Source organism: Cydia pomonella, chromosome 5 (genome assembly GCF_033807575.1).
Source record: "Cydia pomonella isolate Wapato2018A chromosome 5, ilCydPomo1, whole genome shotgun sequence".
Taxonomy (NCBI): domain Eukaryota; kingdom Metazoa; phylum Arthropoda; class Insecta; order Lepidoptera; family Tortricidae; genus Cydia; species Cydia pomonella.
Genome location: NC_084707.1, coordinates 11,196,095 through 11,208,966, shown reverse-complemented (window position 1 = coordinate 11,208,966; position 12,872 = coordinate 11,196,095). Strand labels below are relative to the sequence as shown.

At 34.5% G+C, this 12,872-nt stretch overlaps 2 protein-coding genes across 8 annotated transcripts in view; one reads left to right on the top strand and one right to left on the bottom strand.

Moving 5' to 3' along the window:
* Positions 1–7,443, top strand: part of LOC133518264 (sodium/hydrogen exchanger 9B2-like) — a 73,727-nt gene extending 66,284 nt beyond the window's left edge. For all 6 annotated transcript variants that reach the window (XM_061851901.1, XM_061851904.1, XM_061851903.1 and 3 more), the window contains 5 exons: positions 279–450; positions 1,317–1,471; positions 3,564–3,728; positions 3,991–4,201; positions 6,196–7,443. In XM_061851901.1, coding sequence (XP_061707885.1) covers positions 279–450; positions 1,317–1,471; positions 3,564–3,728; positions 3,991–4,201; positions 6,196–6,389 — 897 coding nt within the window. In that variant the 3' untranslated portion in view covers positions 6,390–7,443. The remainder of the gene's footprint in view (positions 1–278; positions 451–1,316; positions 1,472–3,563; positions 3,729–3,990; positions 4,202–6,195) is intronic.
* LOC133518267 (probable G-protein coupled receptor Mth-like 3) overlaps positions 6,670–12,872 on the bottom strand; it is a 36,062-nt gene continuing 29,859 nt past the window's right edge. The window contains exons 8-9 of one of the 2 annotated variants that reach the window (XM_061851912.1): positions 12,395–12,421; positions 6,670–11,345 (exon numbers count right to left, since the gene is read on the bottom strand). In XM_061851912.1, the coding sequence (XP_061707896.1) occupies positions 11,206–11,345; positions 12,395–12,421 (167 nt within the window). In that variant the 3' untranslated portion in view covers positions 6,670–11,205. The remainder of the gene's footprint in view (positions 11,346–12,394; positions 12,422–12,872) is intronic. The other variant, XM_061851913.1, reaches the window with a different exon arrangement.

Here is a 12,872-nt window from a genome sequence, read left to right as displayed (position 1 = left end):
TAACGTGACGCGTTTGCGTTAAGTCTCATTTTGTATAGGATTTTGAGTTTCCAAAACGTCCCGCTTGGCGCGCTCTTTCTAAATCCAATACAAAATGAGACTAAACGCAAACGCGTACGTCACGTTTCGAAATCGAATTTATTTACACTAGGGGTACTGAACATTCTAGATTAGCCGATTTTTAAGCTTCAATCCAAAGTCCGTTACGCTTTACTCCAGTCACATTAAACTTTGGCCAAATTTTATGCGATTAACATGTCAAATGTTTTACTTTCCAGGGTCCTTTGAGTATAATTGTTGGAATCGTGTTCGGTGGAGCTTGCGGCTACTTGGTGAAGGTAGTGCCAGAAAAGAACGACGCCTTTGTCGTGCCTCTTCGAGTGCTGATGTTGCTGGCGGGCGGGGTAGTCTCGGTGATTGGTTCGGAAGAAATCGGATGGGGTGGCGCTGGTTAGTATTTTGTCAGAAGCACAAATTTTATTACCTGAAAAATTTTCATTTTTGGGCGAGGCGCAGTAACGTACACTTTTTTATAAAAATACAGAAAACTTAAATAATATGTTTCTTTAAGTGAAGCCGTAAGAATGATGCTGTGTGAAGATATAAGTAGGTACAGTCACGTCTGAAAATATCGGTACAAAAAATGTGCCAAAAATATGTATACAATACCTTAATATATGGGCAATAAAGTCGTGTATACATGTTTTTGGCACATTTTTTGTACCGATATTTTCAGACGTGACTGTACCTACTTATATACCTTGTGTACCTAATGAGTAAATCTATAAAAGAAAATGTGTTTTTAAATGGTTGAAAATTAGTAGTAGTAAGTATCTAGAAACTAATAAGTATATTTTTTCTCACCTCGCTCACTTGGAAAAGCGTATTTTTTTAAATTGCGCAAATATGAAATTGCCGCTTATACTCGTAAAACACAGAATCTAAAATTACCTAAGACTTCAACTGAATTTGGCAAATGCACAAAATCATTTTGGATTAATGGAATATGTATTTTATAATCAATTTGTTGTGTTACATGTTTACGTATGAAGGTGCACAGCTTTATAATAAATTACCGTCTGATCTAAGGGAGACAGGCTCATTTAATGCATTTCAAATTAAATTATCGCAATACATTTTAAACCACTACCCACCTAAAAAAAATGAATAGCATGATATACCTCTCGAGCGACTTTGTATGCTACCGTAATTAAGATTACTTTTATTGTATAATTCTGTGCCCGTGTAAGTGACTTGTATGTCTTTTATAAGAATAAATATCTTTAAACCTACATAATATCTTCGTAAAATTGCAGGTCCCCTAGCGGTAATCGCATTTGCTTTCTTCGCTGGTAAGAACTGGTCGGAGCAGGGCTGGGAGATGGAAGACAACCCTGTAGCGACCGCCTTCGAAATATTCTGGATGTTCTTCGAGCCCATGCTGTTCTCCGTTACTGGCGCTCAAGTTGTGGTATGTCATTCAGATTTTTGACATCCTCCCTGTGATAGCAGCATCGAAACCTATCCTACCAATTCTTAGGCCATCTTATTTTAATTTAGCCTTGTTTGCTAAAAATAATAAACTGTATTTATCCATTGCAATAATTACTACGTGAGAAATAGTAATTAATAAATATAGGAGAAGGATAGGGGTAAAATGTTGTAAAAAAATTGTCACGTAGTATGGGTATGTTCCCCTATCCCTGCTGTGCTGTCATAAAAATACTAATGCCACTAATTTAGAATCTGGAGCGTAGTAAGGGACTCAAAAGCGCACGAGATAAATAACTTTGATCCCGTGGAGTACACAAAACTTTTTACGAAATATTTGGAACATAGAAGTTGGTAAATACAATTGATAAAATATTTCGAGAATTTGGACTAAAAATTAATAACAATAAAACTAAATTCATGGAAGTGTCTAAGAAAGGTAATAAGTAAAAAGTAAAAAGAGTGAGCTAAAAATAAGGGGAAGAAATATAGAACAAATCAAGAACTTCAAATATTGGGAAGTATCAAAAAAATTAATATCATAACAGAAAACTCAAGATGTACTCCAGATATAAAAGCAAGAATTGCAATGGCTAAACAGACTTTCTATAAGAAGAAAAGCCTATTCAAATCACGTCTATCCTTAAACATACGGAAGAGATTTATTAAGACATACATATGGTCTATCGTTTTATATGCATGTGAGACATGGACACTAAATAAAAGAGATGAACAATATTTACAAGCATTTGAGATGTGGTGTTGGCGAAGGATAGAAGGAATAAGTTGGACAGAAAGAGTAACCAATGAAGCCGTTCTAAAAAGAGTGAAGGAAAAGAGAAGCTTAATGAGCATTGTTAAAAATAGAAAAGGAAAAATGATCGGCCACCTGCTACGACACGACCACTTCATCAGAAACATTATAGAAGGGAAAATAAATGCAAGGAGAGGGAGGGAAAGACCAAGAAAAGGTTATATGAGCCAAGTAAAGGAGCATGTAGGAGCCGTGTCGTACCAGGATACTAAAGGGCTGGCATCGGATCAACCAAGGTGGAGACAACTTCATCAAGCTGCACCGACAAGAGCCCTGCTCTTAAATTAAAGAAGAATATTTGGAACATATTTAGAAGGTAAAAATACAACCTGAAAAATGTAATCCGTCTTCATCACTATATCACTCATGTTTTCTTAAGGTTTTCTAACAATTAAGTTTAATTACCGCAATAAAACAAAACTAAAGAAATTTTAATAAAATAATACGGAAATAATGAAATAACGAACATAAATTGACAAATCAATCGACAACTTTTTTGTAAAAAAAACTTTGTAAGATACGGACCGAATTGCGGATACAACTTTTATCAACTACCTATAGTAGAGATCGTTAAAAGTAGAATTATTTACTTTGCGTAACAATTGCGTTTTTTTTTAAGTTCACTGTTTTGATTGTATAACGAAATTGAAATACGTAAAATATGGTGTTTTCATTAAATTTTCAACGTTTATTTCATTAATTAATTATTACGAACGAAGTCTCTTAGTGTGTTTTGGAACGATGCGGTCTGACTTATTTTGGGGGTCTATTATAAACTGTCAGTATACCGTTGAATTGTGTGCATTTTTGTCTCTTTCTTTTTGCTAATGACGTGAAAGGGAGAAATACAATATAATTCAAATATTTCGAATTTCTATTAGGCTCCGCACGTTGCAATGACATTCGAATATAAAGGTCACTTGAATGTTATTTTGTCTCACTCAGTGAATAAAATGCGATTTTGCTCACTGTTTTTAAGCAGCAAATTACCCTTGTTCGAGCTACTGACGTGAAAATACCTTTTGTCAACAACATTGGTTATGCGACGAACGCGAGCAAGTACCTAGGCGTCCTAAGAAGCGGAGCAGATTCACTCCTAAATTACTTCAATAATTTTGTATTGATGATTACCATCTTTTCTTTACTAATATCCAGTTAACGCAATCGCTGGGATTGAAAGCGACTAGGAAATCATTAAATTAACTTCCAAAGCAAATCCGCTATTTAGTAACTGGAATCATTATTTATAAATTTACAGATCGCAGAGCTAGAACTAGACTTGGTGTTGGTCGGTGGAGGGATTTTGGCTGGATGCATGATTCTTCGCGCCATACTTACTAGCACCTGCGCTGTGAGAAGTAACCTCAACATGAAAGAAAAAATATTCGTCGGTCTCTCTTGGATGGCCAAAGCTACCGTCCAGGTACGATTTCAACTCACCTACTATTTTATGAAGTTCTTAATTACTGGATCGATATAAGAGGAATTTTGTGCATATCTATTTGATGAGGTCTCATAATTTCCAATTAGACCCTGTAGGTGGCACTAAAATCAGGTTTTCATTAACTCTTAAATGGCTGAATCTACTTTTTAGTTCAGATTTAATAATGGTTGAGTGGGTAAAATGACAGTTAACCCAATGTACGGGCAAATAAATTAAAGCAAAATATGTTTTTACTTAACAGGCTGCGCTGGGACCAGTTGCTATGGACTCTGTAAAGAAGATGGCTGAACTCGCGGGTACATCCATAGATCCCAAGTTGGAGAGATACGCGGACATCGTCCTTAATATCTGCATTCTGTCGATTGTGATCACCGCTCCTCTCGGGGCGATCGTCATCACACTTACTGGCCCTCGACTACTCACCAAGACCACTAAACCGCCTGTATTAGAAGGTAAGCCGCTCTTGATATTCTGTTTTGTTATACAGAGAGACATTCCGTGCCATCATAATCTGCTGTGCCTCTGGATTATATTTATAACATTATTACATTTTTTTCGCATAATATATTTCCATCGCAGGTTTCACGTTTTTTTCAGCAAAATTTAACTTATTTATTATTAATAATACGTTTTACCATACCTCTCACACAACTTAATATTATTAAGTTAGAACACTCATATATAGAGTGAGCACTCTAAGCATACTTATTTCTCTATGGTAAGGGTTACCGCAGACAGATATGAACTCATCAAAGCTTGTGAATCTTCTAATAATTTCTGAAGTAATTAAATAAGATGTGATGCGAGTTAAAACTGAAGATCTGAATTTATCAAAGCTAACAGATAAATCAGACAATCAGGCTTTGAATCCAGATGTGTTTGCAGTGAACCCATGGATGGAACGAATATGAATTGAAATGTTTGTCACAGAACGGGGGTCCTGGCGCGGTGTCATCTTAGCGAATATCTCTGTACATTAGCTGATGTGGAAGTATATAAACACCGCATTTCTGCGGGTATTCGTAATAAAACGTGACCTAACACATTTTTGTTTCTTAAATCAAAACTATGCAAGGACTTTTGTTTACCTAGGGTAAAGGCACAGGGTCAACCTTTTTACGAAATTTCTATATTCAAGAACGTCTCATTTGCCCACTAATTGACCAATAAGAATGATGAATGTTTTTACTCTTCAATAATTTAATAAAGTTCAATTTATATAAAAAATAGAACGTAATATAATTAAGCTTTTGGAAATATTTCATTAAAAATAATGAAAGGGCCTTTTTGCCAGTAATACACCCCCTGTCTACCAATGTTGGTTAAGGTTAAGTAAGGTAAGGTTGGTAAAGGCTGTGTCTTTAAGTACCCAGTGTCCAGCCATCCCATTTTACCGGCTGACTATTGGGTTCTGAATTCCGTGATTCCAGTGTCCAGTAGTCAGCCACAGGATGACTACTGGGTATTAAATTATTTCAATCAAATAAAATCATAATAATGTAAATATTTAAAGGTGCTTGAATTAACGACTTACATTGCATATTTGCATTTGAAAATTAAAAAAACCTTGAAACCTATGGTCAGCCTCCCTCGGCCGACTTCTGGGTTTACGATCTTTTTAAAATTACTGCCCTAAACCCATAAGTCGGCCAGAGGAGGCTGACTATTGGATTTTTTTTTAAAAAGTAGTTCCCAATAGGCAGTCCCCTTAAAATAGTTATTTTAATGTGGATTTATATAATTTTTTACTTTTTCCAGATAAATTAAGTATTAATTATGTGAAGCATTGCACATTCTTTTAAAAAAATATCACATTTCGGCTGCTAATGTCTGATCAAAATACCATGTGACGCTCCAAAAAAAATGGCGCATATCACATACCCCTTCATGTCAGAAGACAGCACTTCTTTGAAGTAGTGTTGTGGTTTATGATAGACAATTCTTTTAAAAATTAAGTTACTTTACAATTCATACTTTATCAATCTATAATATCACCTTGATATTTACAAGCAAGAAAGGCTGACCACTGGTGCATGGCTGAGCACTGGTGCCTTTACCCTATATCTTAACAGAAGAGTTGTGATCTGTGGTGGTGGTGGTTGTAATCAAAAATTAAATTTGACCTTAGCTGGTAAATGACTACTGGTCTATGAGTCTATATCTTATAAAAGGATGCGATGTCTCCTTTGGAGTTGTTCAATATGTCTTTAGCTGGTACCAGGTAATAACATACCTACCAATTTTCTACTCTTTTATATATTATAAAATGGATGCGATGTCTCCTTTGGGGTTTTTCGATACATATAGGTCCGAATGGTTTAACATTGACCTGGGGCTTGTACCGCTAAACTGGAATAGAAATTAATTAAAAACTGGACTTTTATCATGCTCTTAGTAACAACAAAGGATAACCACTATCTAAGGTGCGTTTCTAATCGTTCAACAGGCTGGCGTCGATCGCATCGTCCGTCGATCCGTGACATTTCCATCATCGACGAAGAAGAAGTGGCGGAGCGCGACGCGGAGGCGGACGCGCCGGAGTCGCCGGAGTCGCCGGCGCTCGCGCGCGCGCCCGCGCCCGCGGCCGCCAGCTCCCCCGCGCCCGCGCCCATCACCGTGCAGCCCAATAACCGAACATGACCGGTCGACTCACTCTCTTAGCTACTAGAACATACCTACCTACTTTTTCGAACGATCGATATCTGAGGTCATATTATATTAGTGATGAAATGTATGATGGATTGTTTGCAGTCTTTACCATCCCGACTCTTGCGGTGGCCGGTTTCACCGTCGGCAGAGTCTGGTAAGGACTGAAAGCACTCGCAGCATGGTGATATATTTACGAAACATATTTTTGAAATTTACACGATATATGATCATATGATCAAGTAGACTTCGTTACTTGTAAAGAAAACAAAAATTCATGTTGTAAATTTTACTCCTCAAGGTAACTATAAGTATATTGTAAAACATCGAGATATTAATTGCAATTATTTTTTAATTTATCATACGACCTCACACATACTATACGTGTATTTAAAAGTGTGTTTATCTTTATTTTTGTGACAAAATATAGATACTTATTTATTTAAGAAATTGATAGTTCAATGTAAGCCTCGCTTTTAACATCAAGTAGATAGGTACTGTAATTATCTATTTATTTTGTTTAAAAATTATAAGTAGTTAAAATATTACCTATTTATTATTACATAGTTTCAAGTATACATAGGTACACCATTAAAAATGCCTGTCTGCATAGGTGCCAATGAAAAAGTATTTTCACAGTATTCATAACTGTATTGTAGATGAACTAGTAACGTAGAAATACTATTTGAATATGTACAAAGTACGGTTTAAGTGTAGAAATATTTCATCACGCTCTTAAAACATGTAATGAAATTAGTAAGTATTAAAATATGATTTGAGATATGCCTTCAAAAACCGACTTGTAAATAAAAAATCATTAAAGTCATAATTATTTTGATGCATTTTGTACCACGTGTAGGAGGTACTCCTTTAATTATAGTGATATAGAAAATGTATGGTAATACCAATTAAAAATTGTTATGGGACCATATTGTACTTATTTATATAATGCGTATTATTCGATTTTGTAGGTAAATATTATATGAAATGTTACTTACGGAAACATTACAGTGATAATAACTAATTAGAATTATATTTATGGAAAAAGTTTTTGTGTTTAATTTTTGGTAGATAAGGTAGTAAACTAACGGAGCATGAAATTAGAGTCTGGCCAAGTCTGGCTAATGAAACATGAACCTGCAAAAACGCGGCAATTACAAAAAAATCTGTAGCAGACAACTCTTTGATTACAAGGATTGTAATCATGATTCTTTTTATCATACTAATTTCTATATCTATATTATTTTCAGTACATAATATTATTTATAATACATATGGTGCTACTGTACCTCCCTGGTGCGGTAACTAGCACTATTCGTGCGTAGGTCGAAAATATAAAGGTCCATATGTACAGCAAAAGGTTGTACAATATACGTGGGAAAAAGTAATTCGCAACTAGTGTATGTCGATTTAAAATACTCCTTCGGTCGTTTTTTAATGTATCGCCATTCGTTGCCTACTTTTCGCACTTGTATCTTCAGATGTATGTAATTTCAGACTTACACTTGTACGTTTTGCTTACGTAAGGAAAGACAAATTTGAAATTGCCGCGTTTTTGCAGGTTCATCCTTCATTAGTCAGTCTAACTAAAGGGATAGTTTTAGGGTTATTTCCATAAAGCTTCAATTTCAAATCAACCTTATTGACAATCGACAAGATGGTACCTTTTAGTTGAAAACGTCACAAATTATGTCATATTCTCACCTTTTGACTCAGTTTAAATAATATGAAGTTTAGGTATAATTAATCAATATTACAAGATGAATAAATATTAAATAAAACATTTTTTTTCTATCTAAAGCTTTATTGTAGCCACGTTACATAATATATAATATAATAGTGCGATATAGTTTTTGTACTTAGCCATCTCCTGGATGTATAAACTTTTTCTCGTCACTCATTGTCATATCATATTTCCCTAGATCACTCTTTTAAATCATAGGTTTATAGTAGTTTATGTGACTGCTACGTAATAAAAGGCATTAAAATACACGGTAACATAAAACCCTACAATTGTATATTATAATTGTAACTTTGTATCTTGCCTATTATTTTCAATCACAGCTTTATATTTAAACCCATGTCATCCAGAAAAAAAATAAACTTTTCTAAAGACGATCTTCGCATGAAAGTGTACTAGTAGTCCATCATTCGGACTTTGTTGTTGATTTTTGACCAACTACTTGTTTTGTCATGGGCAGCACTATCATTTAGAAACAAACTGACAAAAGCAAGTATTTGGTCAAAAATCAACAACAAAGTCCGAATGATAAACCACTTGTACAGTTTTGCGACGAAGATCGTCTTATAGAAAAGTTTTTTTTTTCTGGATAACATTGTTTTTTTTAAGGGTTAAGGTATAAAGATTTGATTAAAAATAATACGCAAAATACAACATTACAATTATAGCACACAATTGTATTTTTAGTGTTGCGTACAAATCTTTGTTCACGGAACACTTATGAAATCCTTTGGTCTTGCAAATCGGTTAAATGCAGTTTTCTCAGAGACTGTTTGACGGAGCTAAAATTTGGAACAGATAGCAATAACCGCCACTAATATTTTCGCAGGGTTTTATGTTTTTATAAGAATTTCCGCGAGTTAGTAAAAAAGCCAGTTTTCATGATTATCTTTTTTACTTCAAATATTATTTAAGTAAAGTTTACAGTTAATTTTGAAATAATTTTAAGTAACGCAGAAGAACTATAAAAAAAATATCGAATATAATATGACAAATTCTTTTATTTTATTTTATTTATAATTTTATTGTGAATTATTTTTAATTTCATTGTGCGTTTAGGTATATAATTGATGTAAAATTGTAGCTTTCCTCTAATTTTTATTTTCATATTGACGGCTATTAGCACACAACTAAGTCAATGGCTATTATAAAGTGAAGGAATATAATAGTAACATGAAATTGTTGATCCACTTTATAAATTAATTAATTTTACAGTGTATTATATGTACTGTTTTTATGGGTGATAAGGCAATATTTTACAGCACTGTGTATAAGTTCAATGTTGTGTAGGTATCAAATAGCATAACTAACAACACAATTACTACCTATTAATGTCTAAACTAAACACTCAATTAATTCAATACACATACTTACTAGACAATTATCACTTACATATGAATTACTTAAATTATGACTAGAGTAAATGCTAAAGTTATACCTAGATTTTATACGTAAAGCAAAATATAGTCAAAACCCATAATTATTAAACGGCCGACTTAACTACTTTTACTCTCCTTTACTGAACTGTACTTAGGTAGGTAATATATTATTTCAGTTTTGCAAATATTCAATAGCTTCAATTCAATAAATATTTACAGCTCAAAATATTACCTATTTTTTATCAAACCGCCGGAGGATATGTCTATCGCACATATAAAAGTATGTCTAATTATTTAGCACGGCCTACAACCTACACCGACTGGCGGATTTCAATATATGAGATTTAATAGGGAATATTACTTGAAACTCTGCGTAGGGGGCGCCACTACTACAATCCATCACAATCTGAGGGTCTGCCGCGAAACTAGAAACCGAAATTTCGTTGTCTTACCTCTCTATCACTCTTGCATAATCGAGCGATAAAGAGACAGATAACTAAATTTCGATTATCGTAGTTTGCAGTAGACCCTTTGTAAAGAAACCTTGATGCATCAGTGTCATATTTTATTATCTGTGAAAACTTGTCAAAAAACAGGGCTATAACTGCGAAAATCGAAGTTCGACAATTGCAGGCATTTTTCTCTGTCACTTTAATTACTTCTTAGTGAGAGTAAAAGAGAAAGATTCCCGGAATTTGCGAATTTCGGGTTTCGCGGTAGGCCCCCAGTTTAAGGCACAGTATGTATAAGTTACTCTATGGTTTAGGATAGGTGCTAGTGCTGCACTCTGGCGGCAGAACATTGCAGTACCTAATACCCCCTATTAGTTTCATCTTAGTTATGAAGTTGACCACACACATTTACAAATCATGAAAATGGCAGATTTTGTCTCTAAAATGTAATTATTAGTCAGACGGAGTTTTTAACTTATCAGATTTTTATTGTTATAATAATGTATACCCAGGTGAATCTTTTATATTAGTTTAAGTAGCATTACATTAATTTTAACATAACTACCTGATACCTGCCTACGTCTAAAGTAGGTACAGTAAGCTGCGAAATGGCGTAAAGAAATTATGTATGCATTCATTGACAAAGTGTGGATAAAGTCACCATGCACTTGTACGGCTGATATTACCTACGTACTGCAAAGCCACAAGACATGAAATAAGTCTAAGTAGTCTTTAGTCCGTTTTACTTGAACCAATCTAATTGAACGAAGATGTTTATATTATAGGTTTGATTATAATTTGTCTAGTTATTTCAATCGTTTTAATCAGTAAAATTAAAGTTAAATGCAGAAGTTTACACAATAGAGACCGTGCGTGTTGGAGGGTCTGCCATCTCATGACTTAAATCGAAAGCAAAAACAATTCTCGCTTCTAAGCAAGCGCTGCCCCCTATTCTTCACGCTGACTCTATTTCTCTAAAATGGAAACTTGACATCTATTGTCTCCGCGTCAATGAATGGGAGGCGTTTGTTTTGCCGTCTACAGTACATGCACGCTCCCTATAGGCTCATACACTCACAAAAGAATGACAAAATTTAAATATTATATTTATCAGGTAGAAGTGCGCCGGTGCCCGTGGTGCCGGCTCCAGATACAAATACATTTCAGATTTCTACTGTGTGGGTACTATTATAAACACAAATGTGTAAAATACTTATGTTCGTAGTAAGTGTCGCAAGCTAGGCTTTTTTAGCACATTCGGGCAGTGAAGTCCTCAAGTTAGTGCGCTCATCAGTGCTGATGGTCCGTGAGAGGAAGGTGGAAGACGTGCGACCGGAGGACGAGGTGCCGTTTTTCAACGCGTCGGGTTTCTCCAGTCCTGTTAATATTCGTGCCGGTTAGAGAATGGTGATGTAATCTTAGGTGTAAAATACTCGACAACAGTTATGCTAAAAAGACATGTGAATAGCACATAATTAAAGTTCTTAGTGGCGCTGAAGTATTAATAGATTAGCCAGTTTAATTAGTGTTTGAAGTATCTACAAAATAAGCGTAAGCTGCTACCAGTATTTTTGCTTAATTTTTAGTTACTTTTGGATGATTGAAAGCCTATATTGACTCCCATAAAATAAATGTTTTGACTTTTCTGTCTCACCGATGGCTATGGCGAGCAAGGAGCTGTAAGACTTTAATTATTTCATGATCTCCAAGACATGCTGAACAACAACATATGATATAAGCTAATCGGTAGGAAATTTAGTAAACCCTCGAGGCTTCAGTTGGTACTATTTAAAAATAAATATAATAGAACAATTTTTCACAGATCTATCTTGTCCCACAGTAAGCTCAATAATGCTTGTGTTATGGTTATGGTAACTAGACGACGATATATTAGTTATATTTATACTTAGATAGAAAATATCCATAACTCAGGAACAAATATTTGTGATAAACACAAACAGACACACAAACAAACACACTGCTTCGTAATAGGCAGGATCACTAGTATCACTACCGCCTGGGCCAAGAGGTCTTCAAATTTAACTGTTTTACCCTGACAAATTTTGCTAGCTTTCAGCCTTTAAAGAATTATTTGTAATATTCAATTAAACTCACACTAAAGTAATAAAGTAAATAAAAATACTTTCGAAAGAAAAGCATCCTTAAGCTGTAGGCAATGAAAATATATAATTAAATGTAATAAGCATGTAATATAGTATTATAAAATATTTAAAACTAAGACTTTCTAAATTCGAAACAATAACTTTATGGGAATCGAAGAAGCCACGTTAGTTTGTTATTTACATACATATATTATAACAATCGTGTTACTCGAGTCCACAACTCTACAGTTACAGGCTACGATAATAGTAGCGTTGTTAACGTAACGATCAAGGAATAAAAAAATACAGTAAATTCAATATATACTTGTATCAGTCGGAATCCGTGAGCAACCTGCAAAAACAATATATCCTGTTTTATAACTAAGCATAATCAACATAATCAATGTGCATGTACACCCATATCCGACTCATTTGTCGATTAAGGCACTTGAAATCAGCTCCGAATAGGTACGTGGTATCAATCATATCAACGACAGTATTTTGATAGCCAGATAGAATATCGCTAAACGAATATAATCCAAGATTCATTCATCTGGAAATATTCTGAAACTGGCAAATTTTTCAAACATATAAGCATAACCAACATAGATGTTTATTTATACGGGCATATGTTGTTTTTATTTATCACAACACTATAATCCTAATGTCTGAAATAAGCTGCATGTAAAAGCCATAAGCCAGCTGCTGAAAACGTTGCTCAGCTTCAGACAAATTTCATGGGAACGACACAGTGACTGAACATAGTTGCCATACATATTTCGGCTGGGCTACAGCCTATCTCT